Source organism: Gopherus flavomarginatus, chromosome 2 (genome assembly GCF_025201925.1).
Source record: "Gopherus flavomarginatus isolate rGopFla2 chromosome 2, rGopFla2.mat.asm, whole genome shotgun sequence".
NCBI classification, from domain to species: Eukaryota; Metazoa; Chordata; order Testudines; family Testudinidae; genus Gopherus; species Gopherus flavomarginatus.
The window spans coordinates 102,161,099-102,181,176 of NC_066618.1; the positions used below are offsets into that span (position 1 = coordinate 102,161,099).

Here is a 20,078-nt window from a genome sequence, read left to right on the forward strand (position 1 = left end):
TTCTCTGTGAGTGTATTTAGCAGTGGTCATCACTTTCCATCCTCCAGTGGACAACAGTCATCCTGTCACAACTAGATTTCTAAAGGGGATTCTTAAATCCTTTCAATCATTAGTGAAGTTTGCACATCGGTGGGACCTCAATTTTGTTTGTTCATCACTCACTAAACTCCCCTTTGAGCCTCTAGACCAGGGGTTGGCAACCTATGGCACATGTGCCAAAGATGGCATGTGAGCTGATTTTTAATGGCACGCTGCAGCCACTGCTGGCCCCGCTCAGCCCCCTGCTGAACCCTGGCAGCGGGCTGAGTGAGGCTGACGGCCGGGACCCCAGCAGACAGCAGCATGCCATTAAAAATCCTGCCCAGCCCAGCCCGCTCTTCTCTGCCCCCCACCTACCGTTCTCTGTGGCGGGGGCAAGGGGCAGAATCTTGGTCCTGTCGGCTGCTGCTGTAGGGCAGGCTCTGCTGGCAGCCAAGCTTCCCCCTTTTCCGCCTCCTCTCCCTCCCTGCTGCTGATGGCCCTTGCAAGGGAGGGGAGAAGAGGCACCCCAGCGCCCTCAATGCTCAGACCGGGAAGGAGGCGGAGAAGAGGCAGGAGCAGGGCCTTGGGGAAGGGGGATGGAATCAGGGCGTATCTCTCCAGCTCTCTGCCATGAGCCGCTCAGGGCATGGAGCTGGGAGCACTCCCCCAATCCCAGCCCACCTCCCAGGCCTCTGCCCTGACCCCTGCACCCCCCTCACACCCCAGCCCCTTTCACTCCCCCCCACGGCCCCAGCCCTGACTCTGGCACCCCCACACGTACCCAGCCCCCACGCCCCCAGCCCTCTGCCCTGACTCCTGCACCCTCCTCACACACTCCCTGCCCTGACTCTTGCACTCTCCACACATACCCAGCCCCCTGCACCCCCAGCCCTGACTCTTGCACCGCCCACATCCCCAGCCCCCACGCTAAGCACCAAACTGGAGCTTCTGCACCCCCCATGTTCCCACTTGCACTCGTTTCACCAAGTGGGAGCTGCCCAGGTAAGCACTCCACACCCAAACCACCTGCCCCAACCATAAGCCCCCTCCCTCATTCTAGCTCCTGGCCAGACACTGCACCCCAACCCCCCTAGGCCGCTCCTTCACCCCCAACCCTGTGCTCAGTGTACCACCACCATCAGCTCAGTGCAGAGAGAGAGAGGAAGAGAATGGGCCAGAACCAGGGAGAAGGTAGGTACCCACTCTATGTAAGCGGGGCCGGGACCCCAGACCAGCAGTGGACTGAGCGGTGCCGGGAGGCGGGACCCTGCCTGGCAAGAGCCAGCAGATGGAACCCCAAACTGGCAGCGGGCTGAGCCACTCAGCCTGCTGCTGATCTGGGGTTCTGTCTGCCGGCCCCACTCAGCCCGCTGCCAGCCTGGGGTTCTGGCTGCCGGCCTCTTGCCAGCTGGGGTCCCGGTCACAGGCCCCACTCAGCCCATGGCTGGCCTAGGTGAATGGACCCCCAGGCCGACACTGGGCTAAGCAGGCTGGTGGCATAAGATCAGCATTTTAATTTAATTTTAAATGAAGCTTCTTTAATATTTTGAAAACCTTGTTTACTTTACATACAACAATAGTTTAGTTATATAATATGTAGACTTATAGAGAGAGACCTTCTAAAAAACATTAAGATGTATTACCAGTATGCGAAACCTTAAAGTGAATAAATAAATACTCAGCACACCACTTCTGAAAGGTGCTCTAGACACACGCTGTGTGGCCCATCTCCATTCACGGCTCTGTGGCCTATCTCCATCTTCCATGGCTTCACTCCATGAAGGTGGCCTTCCTAATAGCCATGATGTCAGCCAGAAGAGTCAGTGAGCTCGGAGCGCTTCTGGTGCACCCACCATTATAATTCTTTCTATAGAGAAAAGGTCTTATTACGACCTCACCCTAAATTCTTTCCTAAAATAGTTTCAAAGTTTCATGAGAATCAGGTAATCCGCTTGCTTCAGATGAAGAGAGATGGTATTCTGTAGACATCTGAGGACTTTAGCTTTTTATTTGCGAAGAATGAAGGATGTTAGAAAGATACCTTATATATTTGTTTCCATAGCAGAGAGATGAAGGGGTCAAACGATATCAAGGCAGAGACTTTCAAAATGAATCTCAGGTTGTATTACCCTTTCTTGCCAACTATCTTATATTCCCTCTCCAGAGGGGCGGTGCAGCTACTTCAGCTGCATTGCTGAGAGATAGAGCCTTCCTAGAGATATGTAGGGCAGCTTCTTGGAGGTCTTCATATACCTTCATGAGACAATATGTTCTGGTCCAGTCAATAACTGTGGGTACAGCTGTGAGGGCAGCAGTACTACAGTCATCTACACTTCTGTGTCCTTTTACCCACCCCTCTCACTACTGCTTATTAATCTCCCACGTGTGGAATACACACAGGGACCATTTCTTGACCAAAGAAATGGAGGTTACTTACCTGTAACTGGAGGTTCTTCAAGGTGTGTTCTCTACTACCCACCCTCCGTCCTCTGTGCTGCAGAATGATTGAACTACAGTAAGAATTGGAAACTGGAGTGATGTCGGTCCACACAACCTTTTTCGCCTTCTGTTTGGAGCATGAGAAGAGCTATGGCTCATGTGCGGGATAACAGACACTGCTTGCAAAAAATTCTGGACTCAGACATGTGGTACACATGCATATCGCATGTGTGGAATACTGATACGGACCACACACTTCAAAGAACAGCCAGTTAAACGTAATAATCTCCATTTCATTGTTACCAAGAAATTATTTAAGAAGACTGTGCTGTAGTTGGAACAAAAATGTTGTTTTGGAACAAAAATATGAGCTGCAACACAAACATTTTTTTTTCATTTGCATTAAATTCTGATATTGTGTCCTGCAGGGGAGTGAGTGAATGTTAATTTATGTGTGCGCCTAACTTATTTATCCAAACAATCTGTAAGTTTTTTGTTTTTTTTTAAATTTCTTTTGACATGAATAATGGGAAAGTTGCCATTTGAGCTAGTTTCTGTGATACTCACTATGGAAACCATAATGTCATACAGTTTCCATAATCATTAATTATTTATAGTTATTTCTGCTTAAAAAGCTAAATTTCACTGTTCCCCGTGCAACTGACTTATATTTCAAATGCACAGTAAAAATACCGTACATATTTTTTAAAGCGGTGTCTCTCAGCCTTTCCAGACTACTGTCCTCCTTTCAGGAGTCTGATTTGTCTCGCATACCCCCAAGTTACACCTTACCTAAAAACTACTTGCTTACAAAGTCAGACCTAAAAATACAAAAGTATCACTGCACATTGTTACTTAAAAAGGTAACTTTCTAATTTTTACTACATAATTATAAAATAAATCAATTGGAATATAAATATTGTACTTACATTTCAGTGTATAGTATCTATAGCAGTATAAACAAGTCATTGTCTGTATGAAATTTTAGTTTGTACTGACTTTGCTAGTGCTGTTGTAAAACTAGGCAAATATCTAGATGAATTAATTTACTCCCTGGAAGACCTCTGCGTACCCACAGGGGTACACATACCCCCTGGTTGAGAACTACTGTTTTAAAGTATTAAACTTTATTTACATGTTAAACATTAAAATTTTCTCTTTGTAAACCCATATTAAATTACTGTAATGGCTGTCAAGAAAATGCAAAAAATTCCACAAAGAGCTTCTTCTTTTCAAACCCCTTCTTTTATACTGGTTCCTTAACACTTTTAAAGAAGGGAGCTTAAGTAATTTTAAAGTAGTTTTCCTTAACACACAATGCAAACAAATTGTACACCTGTCTCACTGGATTCACTATAATGAGAAAAAATAATTACACTTCTCGTCCGTTTTAGTTTCCTCTGTCAGTGCTTTAAATATTCTGGTTATAAGTGCTATTACCATAGATCTTTTATGAAGTTGTAAATTGTTCTTTGGTAAGAAATACACCTCTACCCTGATGTAACGCGAGTTCGCATACAATGCGGTAAAGCTCTGATACGCTGCTCTGAGCATCGTGTTAAGGGTGCTGGGCCAGGCTGGGGCCGAGGGGTTCAATAAGCGGCAGAGGGTCTTGGGGGAGGTCTGGGCTCCCCCCCAGGGTCTGGGTGGCAGGAGCTATGGGAGGGCACTTTTGGGGGCCCCGCAGTCCCAGAGTGGCCCGGGGGATTAGCGGGGGACCGGAAGCAGCTTGCTCTGCTTCCCTCGCTCCGACTCCAGTTGTGTTGCTTGGGGGTGGGGGATTGGGAGAAGGGATCCCCCTCGCACTCACCAGCAGCGGCGGAAGCAGAGCAGTCCATGCCCAGCTCGCTCCACTCTGCCACCTCCCAGCCACAGCGCTCCACTTCCTGCAGCAGGTGAGTGTGGGAGGCATCTTTTCCCCAACCTCCCCGCATTCACCAGTGGTGGGAAGTGGAGCAACCCAGCCCCAGACAGCTCCCCTCCGCCAGCTCCCAGCTGTGGCACTCAACTTCCCGCCGAGCAGGTGAGTGCAGGACCTTTCCCCAGCTGACCCCTGGTGACACAGCTGGGGGACATACCTGGACAAGGAAAGTAGAGTGGGCTGGGGCCGCGTCGCTCTGCTTCCTGCCACAGGTGAATGGTGGGGGGGGGGCATCCTTTTCCCAACCTCCCCGCAGTCACCGATGGTGGGAAGTGGAACACCATGGCTGGGAGCTGACGGAGTGGAGCGGACTGGTGCTGGGCTGCTCTGCTTCCCGCCGCTGCCAGTGAGTGCCTGTCTGGGGGTGGGGAGTGGTGGTGGATAGAGGTCAGAGCAGTCAGGGGAGAGGGGGGTTGGGTAGGGGGTGGGCCCTGGGAGTGATTAGGGACAGGGATCTCTGGAGGGGGCAGTAAGGGAACAAGGAACGGGGGCCAAAGCAAGTTCGATATAACGCTGTCTCACCTATAACGCGGTGAGATTTTTTTGTCTCCCAAGGACCACATTATATCAGGGTAGAGGTATACTAGAAATACTAATTCTTTTAAAAGTCTCTGGGTCTTTTGCCTGTCTTTTTTCAATTCTTCCTAGGTTTTCTGCCCTGGAACTTGATTTTGAAGATAAAATGGGTTGTCTAAGCTGGTTTTAGTACCAATCCTGGATGTTTTGGGATTCCCCCTCCCCCCCCCATTTCCAAAGATTTTTGAGAAATTCTTCTATGAAGCATCTGGTGCTTTACATGTCTTTCTATAATGTGAATTTCACAATCTTCCTTGCAGTGTATATCTATTAAATGTATTTCATAATTGTCAAACTTTGCTCATCCTTACTCTTGCCAAGAGTAGTCTCTTTCTGTCTTTCAGCAAATTTAACAGTAGTACACTGGAGTGAGTTCTTATGTATTATTATGACGTCATTATTTTTATAAAATAAATTTCAAATACTAATAAATTCTGAACCATGTATGTGTATATCCATGTGCATACATACATATTCTAATATAATACTCATAAGTTGTCAGAAGTAACGGGCTAAATAAATCATCTTGTCTAATTATCTTTTCAGTGACTAAACTCAAAAGCTCATAATTTCAATGTCTACAAACTATAAGGGTCTGATGCTGGCTTTTTATTTTAAAAAATTATTTAGGTCCTGATTCCATAAGCTGCTTTCTGCTGCCCATGCAGAGGCTATTGAATAAGTCAATGTCTCTGCCCAGGTGAAGCAGCTTCTAGGATCTAGGGCATTAATCTTTTACTCTGACATTATGAACAACCTATGGAAAAAGTTAGCAATTCTCTTTTATGATTTAATATTGAATAAACATTTGGAAGAATTATAATGTTCCCAGGTGCCTTCTTTACGGAAAAATATATAGTGGAATTTCTTTGTAGAATAATGAAGAACCTAGAACATCGTTGCTGTCTTAAGAATTTAAGAAAGGGTGTATTTAGCGTTAATGGGAATTGAGTGGCTTATTTCCCTACACATTACTGGAAAAATTGTCATTGTGCTTAATATTAAAAGTAGGAGATCATTCAGATATAGATTTGGTTTCTTTCTTTTGTCTTCTCTCAGTGTTGCCTTCTCAAATGCATATTTTCAAAATGGGAGGGGAAAAGGAAAACGTTACTTATGGGGTGGTGGGGTTTTTCCTTTTCCTTTGGCTTTAGTTAACATAGAAGCATCTATTTCTTTCTCTCTCATCCCCTGCCCTGCCCCCAAGTTTTTCTTCTTACCCTTTTGCTTATGTGCATCTTTTGTAGTTTTCATATATCTTTTCATATATTTCTTCTTTCCTTCCCTTCCCCCCCAAATCTCCCAGTTCACACATTTTTCTCCCACAGCCTTTGGTTTTATGTGTTTTTCCCTAACTCTTTATGATCAGGTAATTCCCATTTTTTTTCAAACTCCCCAGAGGAGGGAAGTATTCCTGTAGTACAATCAGCAGCTTGAAGCTGACCAAGGCATACAGTCTTGGCCAATTTTTATATTGCTGCCTTTGCCAGCTTCTCCAGGAAAACACATTTTTTCAAGGCTGCACTCTTTATGGAGTTCTCACAGTTAATTGACTTAGAATGTGATGACCCTGTTCTGTCTAAATTCCTGATAACTGCATGTCACAGTATTTTCATACATTGGGACAGTTTAAGGACATTCTTTTTCTTACAGTTCTGATTTTTCCTTATATAGTGGATTTATCAGACTTTTGAACTCAGCTGAAGTTCAGGTTTGTGTGAAGGAACTATCAATTTTCAGGAACTGTTTTCTTGTTCTCTTTTTGCATAGCACCTAGTGCAGTGGATCCTGTTCCATGACTAGGGCTATGTTTACACTACCGCAGTACGTTGACCTACGCTACGCAACTCCAGCTACGTGAATAACATAGCTGAAGTTGATGTACCTTAGGTTGAGCTACCACGGGGTCCACACCGCAGGGAGTCGACAGGAGAAACTTTCCTGTCAACTTAGTTCACTCTTCTCATCAGGAGTAGAGTACAGGGGTCAACTGGAGAGCAATCTGCTGTCAATTTGGCGGGTCTTCACTAGCCCTGCTAAATCGACCACTGATGGATCGATCTCAGAGTGTCGATCCCAGCTGTAGTATAGACATAGCCTGGGGCTCTTAAATGCTATGATATGATTGATTAAATAAAGGCCACTTTATTCACTAGTTGAAATACATACCTGTCTCAAGGAAGATGTACAAGAGGCTAAAAGAATACCTTTGTTCCAAAGGTCAAGTTGTGAAAATCAATTTGAGTTTTTATTTAGATGAAAACTGTAAGCACACATTGTCAACCACAATTTCATCTATCCTTAATGAAGTTGTTTGAATTAATTTTTATATACAGAATAGATTCCTGATTAATTGGGGCGTCTCTCAGTGCACATTATTGGTTTAGAATTAAGGATGCACTTCTGGGATTTATAATTAATTGCACAGAGAACTAAACACTCAATGTACAGTAGATCATTTAACGGAGGATAAATTAATCATTGCATACTTTGTTTTTTAGTGGAACTGGGACTGAATGAAGATGATGCATTTGCAAAGGGACCTACACTAACTGTCTATAAAGAGTCTTTTGAATCTCAGTTTCTCGCTGACACAGAGAGGTTTTATACAAGAGAAAGTACTGAATTCTTGCAACAGAACCCCGTAACAGAATACATGAAAAAGGTGAGCTATTATTAAGTAGCTGGCGTTCAGTGCTTATTTCCTGGATCTGGCTGTCCATTAGAGGTAAGCACTAACATAGATATCGAGTTCTTCAGATGCTAATTATTGTAGTAAAGTAAAAACTATTTGCTTTCTTTCCAGTGCCATTTGGACAGAGATGTTCTTATTCCTATCTTTGTTGCTCTTAGCTGGTTTGAAATTCCTCCCTCTTCAATATATTTACAGTTATTTGAAACACTCCTTAATGGGCAAAGCAAAAGAGGTGATGGAATAAATTCAGATATGTCAAAGGCCTGTCAGCTTTTCCAGTGAAAAAGCTATTAACTGTGTCTTGGGGTCTACAGGCTCATGGGTTCAGTTCCAGCACTGGGAGCTGGCCTCATAAACAGTACCGAAAGGCCTGCACTGTTAGGCCTTACCTTCATTGGCAAGGCAAAATCCTATTTTCATCGAGAAGCAGGTTTTAGGGAAAGTTTGGCAGAATTCTCTTTGAAAGCATTTGTTATTCCAGCAAGGGAGGGAGAAGTCTTTTTTGCTTGGTTTGCAGCGTGAAGATATTTCAGATGCCGCTTCCCCATGGCCCAGGTATATTGGTGCTGACAATATATCGTCTCCTCTTTTTTGACATTAAAACAAGTCAGTTTGTGGCTTTTGCATTTTTGCTTTAATTGATGCCTATCATCTGCACTCTTCCAAATACTTTTTATTCTGCCAAGCTTCAAAGAGTAATTGTGCAGCCTATTAGCTGATATACACATCGAAATGACAGATATTAATGTGCCCTGAATCTGGTGACCACTTTGTTGTGACTTGGTTCGCTCAAATCCTTTGTCCTTCCTGCAGCTGAAATCCATATGGACTCCCAAAATGATTGAGGCTCATGTGTGGAGGATGAAATGTGAGTGCAAACAGGAAGAGTGCTGAATATTGCATTCTAAAATCATTGCTTGGTTTAGAATTGAAGCGATCTCCACCAAAAGTTGCCTTTCCTGTTAAGAGACAAAGGTCCAGATCCTCAAAGGTACTTAGGTCTTGATCTGCTCATTGTTCCTATCCCTAACTTCTTGTTGCTTAGGGAGATCATTGGTCTTGAGGTATGTGCTTAGGTTCTCTGTACAATACAAGCAGAGATTTACGCACCTAAGAAAGGGATCCTCAAAAGTCAGCAAGCTGAGCTATGAGCCACCTAACTTAGCCAGAGTGAAGCCGAAGAGAAGGGCTTAGGTGCCTAGTAGCTGACCAGGTGCACCTGGCTAATGGGCCACAGATAGACACCTCCCTCTGATCAGGATCCTCAACTGCAAAGCCTCTCCTGGAGTTAGGCATCTAAACCAGGTTAGCCACTCCATACCCTGACTCCTGCACCCCCTCACATGTCGCCAGCCCTGGGCCCTGACTCCTGCACCCTCCTTTCACGCCCCCAGCCCTCATACCACAGCCAGCCAGCTTTATTTACAAACGAAACCCACACACTCTTGGATAGTAAATAGAAGAAGGATTAAACTTACAAGAGCTTTCTTAAAATCCCTGAGACCGTCTTTGGTCCTTCTGCTCTGTCACAATTAGAGTTTGATGACTGCCAGTGGCTATTTCTTTACGAGCTGTTGACTGCTGTCGCCGGTGGTCTCTAGCTGCTAGTTCCTGTGTTGAGCAGCTGCCTGCTCCTGAGATAAAACAGCTCCTCAGGTAGAAGAGACGGAAGCCCACTTGGTAGCTGCTGCAGTGGCTTCTGGGTGGCTTGGTAACGGAAACAGCCATTGTCTGGAGCAACCTTGGAATTCTGCAGTTGCTGCTGCTGCAGTAGCTGCTTTTCAGGCAGCTCTCTCTTCTCAGGGTTCCGCCGAGGCTTCTGCCACTGTTCCTTAAGCATTGTCATCTTTTCAAGTGTCTTGCAGCCTCTTCTTTCGTCCAGGTCCCTGATCCCACTACAGCGTTTACCCTGCTGGCTGTCACCCTTATATACGACTTGGTCACCCAGGCTGAGCCAATCAACTTCCAGTTTTTTGCTGGCTCTGTGCCAAGCTACTCCTAGTCACGTGTACCAATATGTGACTAGTTCCTCCTCCTCACTGGAAGTTCCATGTATTCCTATGGGCTACAATATATTCCTATGGGGGGTTTTCAGCTGACCTGTGGATGACCCCTAGCTACTTCCTGTTTGGAAGCCCCATGTATTCTTATGGGCTGCAATGTAGTTCTATGGGATTTTGCTGAAGTGGAATTTATCATTACATCATAGGAAGTGAACTTATTACATCATAGGTAATGGACTCCTAAGTGCCTTAGAAATGGAATCTTCCACTACATCACCCTCCATTACTGGATTTTCTAATTTATACTACAATTAATTTCTAGTTAATTAAAGATTTATTCTTAAAACTAATTACTAGTCTAAGCATCCTAAAGGGGCCTGACACTACCACTACTCTTTTATATCCAATTAAGCAAGTTATAATTTTTCTGATTTTAAATCTCCTCCTGAGGTTTTTCTGCAAACCTTCCTTTTTAAGGTAGTTTGAACAACTGAGGCAAAATCTTTCATCACAAGGGGTCCTGAGTAACTTCATTTTACCCAGGGCTCCAAATTGCTCATTAGCTGTGGGGAAACCTCAGGGCTTTGGTGGCTTTGCAAATGCCAACTGATAGAAATTTAGGTGGCATGAGGATTTAGGTGCCAACTCGGGTGGTTTTCGAAGTGTCAGTGGCACCTAAATGGTGTATGTAGCCCCTAGAGAGAAGAAACACTGAAAAAAACACAAAGAAAACAACCATTAAACCACTTCCTTACAAGACTGGTTTCTATAGAAGTGGATTATTAAATAATCTATCTTTTCTAGAAATTCTATGGTGATGGACCCTACAAAATTGTTCCAATCAAGATCTGAAATTCTTGGATAGTTTCATTGTCAAGTCTCTCTCAGACAATAAGGAACAAGTTGGATAAAGATTCTATGACAATTTCCAGCCTGGTTCCTTGGGTCAGTCTTATTGTATGCAGAATAAATATTTTGGTTTTTTCTCAGATAATGGCTGTTATATTGACATCAGTAAATTCCCCCACTCTTCAAAGTGATCCTGTCTTCCTTCCCAGAGCTTTTTGTGTACTCTAATGCAGTGGGGGCTGCAGTAAGTGGTGCGGGCTGAGGGCTGTGCTGACCGCCCTTCCTGCAGCCCCCATTGACCTGAAGCGGTGAACCGCAGCCAGTGGGAGCCGCAGTCGACCGAACCTATGGACGCAGCACGTAAACAAACCAGCCTGGCCCACCAGGGGCTTTCCCTGAACAAGCAACAGCCCTAGTTTGAGAACCAATGCTGTAATGAAAACATGCTTATGTGCTTTGGAACCATGGTCCTAGTTATAGTTGTATCAAGAGCACTCTCTATTCCATTTCATTATACCTCATAGACTGGAAGGAGGTAGCTTGGTCTTTGGTTTTAAAATGGATAATCTACAAAAATTTCAAAGTGGATACATTAAAAGCCATCCCCCTAGCATCATTGGATTTGGGGTAGTTACTGAGAGTCAGTCAACTTCATAAACATTTATCTTCATGTTCCAGTAATTGTTGAATCAGCGATTCCTGTTTCCCTTTTGATTTATTGCCCTGGCTTTGTCTGGCCTCCCTAAATAAAAAATAAAAAGAGAGAGAACCACACCACACACAAATAAAAATAAAGGCAGTATTAGCTGCAGCACTGAAGAGTGAAGGAATCCCAGTACAGTAATTCTCAATCTAAACTATGGGTTCATCTAGGCTTCCTCACTGCAGGACATCAAAAAAGCTGTCTGAAGGTCATTGCAAGAACCAGGGATTAGTGGCAAATGTATAGAATTTAACAAGATCAGAGACAACCTTGGAGGCCTGAAAATTACACAAAAGGTTACTTGTTGCCCTCCAAGATGATGATTTTAAGCCTGGAGAGAGAGATGAAAGCTCTCCAAGGGCAGAGGAAATCTTTAGAAAGGAAATGCACAGCCTCACTGGGAATCACAGTCTGAGGGCAAATTCTAACACTCTGGGTCCACAACCACCTTCACCATCTTAATTTCTCCTCACAAAGGATGCTCCAGCGTGGAAATCAAACTCCCAATCCCAGCTGAACAGCCCTCATAAGAATTCAGCTGACAAAACCGAAAAAACTGCACTTTAGACATCAGTCTAAATGGGGATGGAACACACACAACACATGCAGACCAAGGGATGTGGCCCAGTGTGCAGTTGGGCTAGATACTAGATCACTGAAATGAATTTCTTTCTTTTCTATGCTCTGGCTACACTGATAGAAATACCCGCACAAGTTATCAGAACTGTTTAGTTGTGATTAGATATTAGATTATTTCTCCTGCTTTTTCCTCTTCAGTGTGTATATATTGTGTCCTTGAAGTGTTCCAACTCCAACATCGCAAGAGGATTAATTTTTCCTCAGTTTCCTAATCAGACAATCCATGTGCTCATATACTTGGTGATTTGTGCAATATAAATGCCTGGAACAGAATCATTCTCCCCATAATTAATTACTTAGATGGTAAATTGTAATACGGCTGTGTAAGGCATCAATTAAGACAGGTGCAAGGAAGGCTGTTGCAAGCCACCCAGCTAAATGTTAGCAAATGTGCTTGAAACAATCATTTATATTGGTAAAGTGAGACCACAAAAAGCAATTTGCACTTGATTGACTCACATGGCTTTCATGCTTAACTGCCATGTGCTAATTTCTCAGTGAGGATAAATGGTATTGTACAATAATTTCTAAACCCACACTACTTTAGTACATTGGTGTCAACAAACTTTTCAGCATGTGGAGGTTCAGATATGATTTATGGTGTAAGAGGGTTCCAGTCAATTTCTTGATTGGAGTTGACAAATGGACATTTAGCCATGCAGATAGCACATTTCCTCTCAACTCAGCAAATCTCTCCCTCCGTAGGAAATGGGGAGGAGTAAAGCTGGGATGGCCTGTGTATGCATAGGAAAAGGATGGATTCATAGAGACCCCCATCAAATTTAAAAATCATAAATTCAATCTGAGGTTTATCTGCTGTTGTTACCTGAAACACCTAAGATTATTACAACAGGATAAAGAAATATTTACTTTTTCCTGGTCTGTGTATTTCTTCTATATGATCAGCTGATTTCCATTATTGTTTTTGTGGGTGTGTCTCCCTCCTCTTGCTTTGTGAAATGCTTCTTAAAATAGAATTATGAAAGCACAGAAATTGGCAGGGGGACTTGAGCAAGTGCAGTATCAGAAATTATTTTGAGCTCATTTTTTGGAAATGAATAGATTCCAAGTTTACTGTTCCCTTTTGGCTGATAAATTTCTTGATACAATGCTACCTGTAAGAAGGGGATAAGCAATGAAGTCTCTTGACTCATAGAAATGTAGGAATTGCCAGGAAGCAAACCAGCTGTCCTTCTAGTCCAATATTCTGGATACTGGTGAGTACCAGATGCTTCAGAAGAAGGTGCAGTAAACCTTGCAGTTGAGCAATTAAAGAATAATTTGCTTGTATGGAAGGTTGATTCCAAATCCCCACTGGCTTGAAATTGGCTTTTCCCGTGAAGCTATGGGGCTTTATATCCTTTCCAAAATTCTTGATTTTGTTTGTAATATTTTCAATCCTTACTGTTGTAACTGTTGAAGCTTGTTATCCACATGCATGTCATCGGAAGAGATGATGAGTATGTAATGCCTTTTATAGAAATGGTTTTAGCTAAAGACTAGTGTCTGCATAATTGGAAAATTTTATTTTATACAATGACTTTGTCTGTCTAATGTGTAGGTTTAAAACTCATTGTGGTCTTATCCCTAATGTTGTCTTTCATGCTTAGTCCATACATTTAAGTATTAGGAATATGAATAAACTTGTCTTCTAATTTCCCTTCTATAGTGATGGATTTTTTAATAAAAATATCAGTAATCTGCAGTGGGGGGGCCACACGTGTCCCATCATCTAACATACTGTTCTTACAGATCATAAAGAGAATCTTGAGCACATTCTACAAACAAAATAGAGATAAATTGGTGGCTGTATAAACAAATTCAGTTTTACATTTTGGAATAAACACTATTTCCCTAGTGACTGTTAGGATTTTGGATCAGCAGAAACATATATTTGGAAGGCTCCATGGGTCAAAATAAATGCTGGTGCAGTTTGAGTTTTGGAATGTTTTAATAATCCTGTATATTTATGAACACTCAAATGAATTCATGTTGTGCACATACTGTAAAATTGTCTATTTTTGTCTGTTAATTTTTGTGTAAGTATGGAGGACTTTCTGTTCATGTTTATTTTTAACAGTGCACTGCAAAGCCTGATGTCTTAAACTCTATAGGTGCTCTGACTTGGTTCTTTCTCTTTTTTTTTTTTTTAAACATTTTCTGTTAAGAGGCATAGGATGAAAATATTTTCTCAGTGACGTTTTTCCGTTTCAACAGTTTAAGGTATAAAATTAATGATGTGGACACTAACACAGAATATTACCTGTAAATAAAAAGGAGTCACACTATTTTTCCTGTGAGAACTGTATTCTCTGTATTTAAATAGACAGCTATAATGTTACATCAACATTCCTAAAAAAAAAAAAAAAAGTTTACACTGTAGTCATTAGTTTTAATACTGTTCTATTTCGGCTGTTATACGTTAGTGAATGTATCTTTGTTCTATAGGCAGAAGCTCGTCTTTTGGAGGAACAGCGTAGAGTTCAGGTTTATCTCCATGAAAGTACGCAGGATGAATTAGCACGAAAATGCGAGCAAGTACTTATTGAAAAACACTTGGAGATTTTTCATACAGAGTTTCAGAACTTACTGGATGCTGACAAAAATGAAGGTGAGTTGATTCTAATTTCAGTTTGAGAGTTTCTCAGAGATGATGCCCCTTAATGGTACTAGTGATTATAATATTGCTAACTATGATGTCTTTGCTGGGGTTACATCAAGAGATAGGGTTAACAGTAAATAAATAAATTTGAAAATCTGAGAAATGGGAAATTTTAATAAAATGAAATCCATAGGATCAACTTGGTGTCTTCTCAAAATACTGGTTAGTCACAGATGGAATGCATAAGAAAAAGAGGGGGAATGATTGCATGATAAGATCAAGTAGACCTCTCTCAGGCAAAAAGAGATCCTTTTTATTAGCAGAAATGGGTCTTAAGTGATGCTTCTAGAAATGAATATAAACTTCAGTAGATAATCTAAAATGGAGACTATAAGAGCTGAGAGAGAGAATTTGAGGAATAGATAGCTATCCCGATATTTGACTGTGTCTTCTGCAAGACACTAAATCTTGGCATTTCGCAGAGCCACTGTCTCTCCCACAGAAGTCTTATACCTATTACACTTCAAATAATTTCTCAAGAATATGCCTTTGGCTAAGTGATTTGTTTGTGTAGAACTCTTCACCGTAGATGTTGTTACATCAATCTGGAGGTAAGCTTTACAGGAAATGAAGGTGTGCTCTGTCTGAAATAAAGATTTAAAAAAGAAAGTGATAGAACTAAATATATGATATGATAAATCTCCAGAGCTGGAAGGTATTAATCTGAAAGTTCTGAAGAAATTTTGAGTGAAGTAGCTGAGATAACATAAAGAAATAATTACTAAAAACAACTGTAATGGAAGACTAGAGTGGCCAGCACTGCTTATTTTTGTCAAAGGTACTAAGGGTTATCTGATGAAGTTAGGCTAGTGATCCCCTTCCTTCGCTAGTGGAAGAAGAGCTAAGAAACCATTTATTTTTACTAAAAATATCCATACCTAAGATTTAAAAAAAAAAAAAAAGACAAATCAGTGGGGTTAATTGATCAAAAAGATAAACTGTTGCTAGCTAAAACTGTAGCTAAATTGGTGTACACTAGTTACCTCTCAAAATAGCTGTTAAGTGACTGGCACTGTAAATCAGAAATTTCTTTCCCACCTAATTGAAGCAATTTTGCAAAATATGGATACGGAACAATAAGAAACTAACGCCTTTTTAAAATATAAATCCCTTCTGAAAATATAAATTTCTTCCCCAATCATGAAAAATTCTTTGTCTAATCAGCCTTTAACTCACTTTAAAAAAAAGTACTAAGTTTATAATGGTTCATGTGAGCTCTTGTGTATACCATATGGTGATAAATACCTTTTCTTAATACATTTAGCGTGCATCTTTATCCACCTCACCAGTCTCTGTGCATTAATTTTACCGACCTCTATGATTCTAAATCTCTGAGCAGCTACTACTTTTTAAAAAGTTTCCTTTCCTCTTAAACTGGTTCCACTTGCACAACTGACGATAAATGTTCTTTGATCACTTTAAGCTCCAGTGTCTTGTGACTCAACATGGCTAGAAACAGCTGCATTAACCTATTGCCCGGGAATTCAAGCTTAATATAAATCATCTGTATCTAGCCAAGTCAAGTCTCCAGTCATTGGATGTAACCTCATGAAACATTGAAGTAAACTGTTTTAGATTATCTTAAACTCAGCAATGAAAACTTTATATAGCTACACGCCATAGTATATTCTTTATAGCTCATCTCATGGAAACATGCTGCCTTTGAGGTCTTCCATATGTGAGGTATGTTAGGCAAACTGTATTACAGACCACTCACTTGTGAAGTGTTGTGTAATTGCTTAAACATATTATGCAAGTAATAATACAGGACATGGTGTGCATTAGTCAACCGGTATCTAGGCACTTCAGTGGAATTAATGCAAGAAATAATTTATCTTTATTGGACACAGGATATAAGATGACTTAGGAAAAATTACCTCATAAATCCGTGAAAGTTTCAGCAAGCTTGTTGCTTTTGTCTTCCATTTACTTTCAAGTATAGACAATCTAACGCAACAACCCTTGTTCCCTTACTTTTAAGATATGGCTAGCAACAGCATGAGTTACATTCTCACACAGCATTATTGTTCAGGTCCTCCAAAGATTTTCCCAGGCTCCTGAAACAAAAAGAGGGAACTGAGGATCCGATATTCCTGACATGTGTATATATAAAACTATACAGAAAAACTTTTTCAGAATAAGTTTGAGACAGTCTTTATATATCATCCTGAAAGTCACCAAGTTATAAGTGACTGAAAGTAGAGTTATAATGGAAAGGGTTAGCCATCGTTAATATAGGAGTCTCTACTGCGCCACATGATAATAAAGGAGCAGTAAAGGGCACCATTTTTTGTGTGTTTTGTATTTTGGTATAAGCAAGCAATCCTACTGCCTTCTCTCCATTTTACTGAACATCCAGTAATTTGAGATTTCTAATAAATTGCTCAGAGTATGTACAGAAAAGTCCCACACCACTCAATGGTAGGATATGGCTGAAAAGCCTAACATATCCCCTATTGGATTATCACATCTCTGAGTACCTAGTCCATAATAGCTAATCTGGTCCTTTACCTCTAAGTTTGAGTATCTATTTACTGAGGCCAAGATTTTCTATAGTAACTAGTGATTTTGTGTTTTGTTTTTTTTGGGTGCCCAATTTGAGACCTTAAAAAGGGCCTTATCTTCGGAAAGGGCTGAGTACCTGCCCTCTGGAATCACACCCCTTTGAGTTGAACACTGGAAAATCTAGGCTGCAAGCTATTGTTTTTTGTTTTTTTTTTATATAAGTCTTTAACATATTGCAAAATTATGTCCAATGAGGAGCACATTGTTTTTCATCCTGTGACCTTGAGTTTTGTAGTCGGGCTCTTGACAATCATCCCTTTCTTTTTAGTTGGGCTTATAAAACAAATTATAGAATGTATTGAAACCTAGCAGTCATTGAATGTTTCCCCCTGAAACAAGGGGTTGGGGAGGCAGTAGCACTCTTCTGTAACAAAATTTGCAGATAACTCACTTTTTCAGGTTTCACTCCAAGCCCATGTCTACACTTGATTTTTTTTTTGCCTCAGATTTCCCATGGTTGCTAATGCTGTTTTGTTCCCACCAGTGGGAGCATTAGCATGTTTTAAAAGAAAAGAAAGCTGCAGGGGGTTCCTGAGGTTTTAAGTACCATGCTTGCTCTGAGCAGGATTACAGAATACAGTGCTTATGCTGGTGGCCAGCTGGAGCCCACGCTACATTAGCACTCCCACCACTGTTACTACTGGTGGTGCTGAAACAGTGGTATTTATTGTAGAAGACTTGGATGCAAAAAGGCCTAATTTACATACTCAAAGTTTAAAGTAAGTTGTGTGACGTATGACACCTCTCAAATGTAGAAACTTTATGAAAACTAGACAGAAGTTAACATTTACTGTAGTTTATATCTTGATCTTTGTTCTTGATTTGTGTATAAGTGTACTAGAAGTAAGAAGTAGTTTAATCAGAATATTTTTTATTATAGCAAGTTTTTGTCCTTCAGTGCCATCTAGTTTTTTGCACCACTGTGGAATTGTTTAGTTTAAATTGTTTGGCTTATGTGATAATACTTGCAAGTATGCATATGTTGACAAATGTGTGGGTCAGTTCTTTGGTCACTTTAAAAATGCAGAAATGTGGTGTTGGGAGAAAGGAAATCCTAGTGTTAATACAGATGAGAGAGATTGTCTTCCTTTTTTTCCAGACTTGGGACGCATGTATAACCTTGTATCTCGAATCCAGGATGGCCTCGGAGAGCTGAAAAAACTCTTGGAAACGCACATTCATAATCAGGGTCTAGCTGCTATTGAGAAATGTGGAGAAGCTGCTCTAAATGCAAGTATCTTTTCAGATGTAGTTTTGTATCTGACTGCTAACAGCTCATTTTGTGAGAGGTGAATGCCTCTGATAGTCCTGTGTGTGTGTATTCCTTCAGAATAAAACAGCTGGGACTAAATGGTTACAGTAGGTTGAAAATAAAATAACTGCAGTACAACTGTATTACTGCTTTTTTTGCCAACCTCCTTCTTTTCTCCTTCACCCACTGCTCAATTTTTGCCTTCGTTTACGTTGACCCGTTTGCTTGAACTAACCCTTTGAATAAATTCCTCCCTTCAAAAACCATGAAACATACCATTTCAAGACGCATTCTAGGTCTAATGACCACATATTTCTTTACTCTGTACAGCATCACATGTACTTGTGCCTCTCAACTTGTAAGCTTTTTAATGAATTTGCCCTTTTTTACCTGATGTGTACAGTATTATGTATGCTGAATGTGGTTATAGAAAATTGAGACCAGGTGGTTGAGGTAATATCTCTTGTTGATCAACTTCTGTTAATGGAAGTGACGAGCTTTTGAGCTTCATAGAGCTTCTTTTCAAGTCTGTAGCTCTCAAAAAAAGACGGTTACTCACCTTTGTAACTGTTGTTCTTCGAGATGTGTTGCTCATATCCATTCCAATTAGGTGTGCGCGCGCTGCGTGCACGTTCGTCGGAGACTTTTTACCCTAGCAACACTCGGTGAGCCAGCAGGTTGCCCCCTGGAGTGGCGCCGGTATGGCGCCTGATATATACCCCTGCTGGCCCACCCTCTCCTCAGTTCCTTCTTGCCGGCTACTCCGACAATGGGGAAGGAGAGTGGGTGTGGAATGGATATGAGCAACACATCTCGAAGAACAACAGTTACAAAGGTGAGTAACTGTCTTTTCTTCTTCGAGTGCTTGCTCATATCCATTCCAATTAGGTGATTCCCAAGCCTTATCTAGGCGATGGGGTCGGAGCGAGACATTGCGGACTGTAAAACCGCTGCGCCGAAAGCGGCATCGTCTCTAGCTTGCTGGACCAGTGCATAGTGTGATGCGAAGGTGTGCACAGAAGACCAAGTGGCCGCACGGCAGATTTCCTGTATGGGGACATGAGCCAAAAACGCGGCAGACGAAGCCTGAGCCCTGGTAGAATGGGCAGTAAGGGCCTCCGTTGGCACGCAGGCCAAGTCGTAACATATCCTGACGCAGGATGTGACCCATGATGCGATACGCTGGGAGGAGATTGCCATGCCTCTCATGCGTTCCGCTACTGCCACAAACAATTGTGGTGAACGTCTGAAGGGTTTAGTTCTCTCAATGTAGAACGCGAGAGCCCTTCGGACGTCCAAGGAATGGAGCTGTTGCTCTCTTCGGGATGAATGCGGCTTTGGGTAAAAGACTGGCAGGAAGATGTCTTGGTTAATATGGAAGGCGGAGACGACCTTAGGGAGGAACGCCGGGTGCGGTTGCAGCTGTACCTTGTCCTTATGAAACACCGTATACAGAGGGTCCACGGTCAGAGCCCGAAGCTCCGAGACTCGGCGAGCCGATGTGATAGCGACTAGGAAGGCCACTTTCCAGGACAGGTACAGCAGCGAGCATGTGGCTAAGGGTTCGAAGGGGGGCGCCATGAGCCTGGTCAAGACAAAGTTCATGTCCCAAGTAGGGGTAGGCCGTTTGACCTGAGGGTATAGTCGCTCCAGGCCCTTGATGAATCTTGACACCATAGGGTGGGAAAACACAGACTTGGCAGCCTCACCTGGATGGAAGGTGGATATAGCCACGAGATGGACGCGCAGAGAG

The 20,078-nt window shown here is 42.1% G+C and overlaps 1 protein-coding gene and 1 long non-coding RNA gene across 2 annotated transcripts in view; one reads left to right on the plus strand and one right to left on the minus strand.

Annotated features, from left to right (window-relative positions):
- The window catches only part of LOC127043773 (uncharacterized), a 489,959-nt gene that overhangs the window by 349,437 nt on the left and 120,444 nt on the right, over positions 1-20,078 (minus strand). The window lies entirely within an intron of this gene.
- The window catches only part of CUL1 (cullin 1), a 95,254-nt gene that overhangs the window by 57,634 nt on the left and 17,542 nt on the right, over positions 1-20,078 (plus strand). Inside the window, exons 7-9 of the mRNA XM_050937695.1 lie at positions 7,459-7,622; positions 14,295-14,457; positions 18,173-18,303. Of these exons, the coding sequence (XP_050793652.1) occupies positions 7,459-7,622; positions 14,295-14,457; positions 18,173-18,303 (458 nt within the window). The remainder of the gene's footprint in view (positions 1-7,458; positions 7,623-14,294; positions 14,458-18,172; positions 18,304-20,078) is intronic.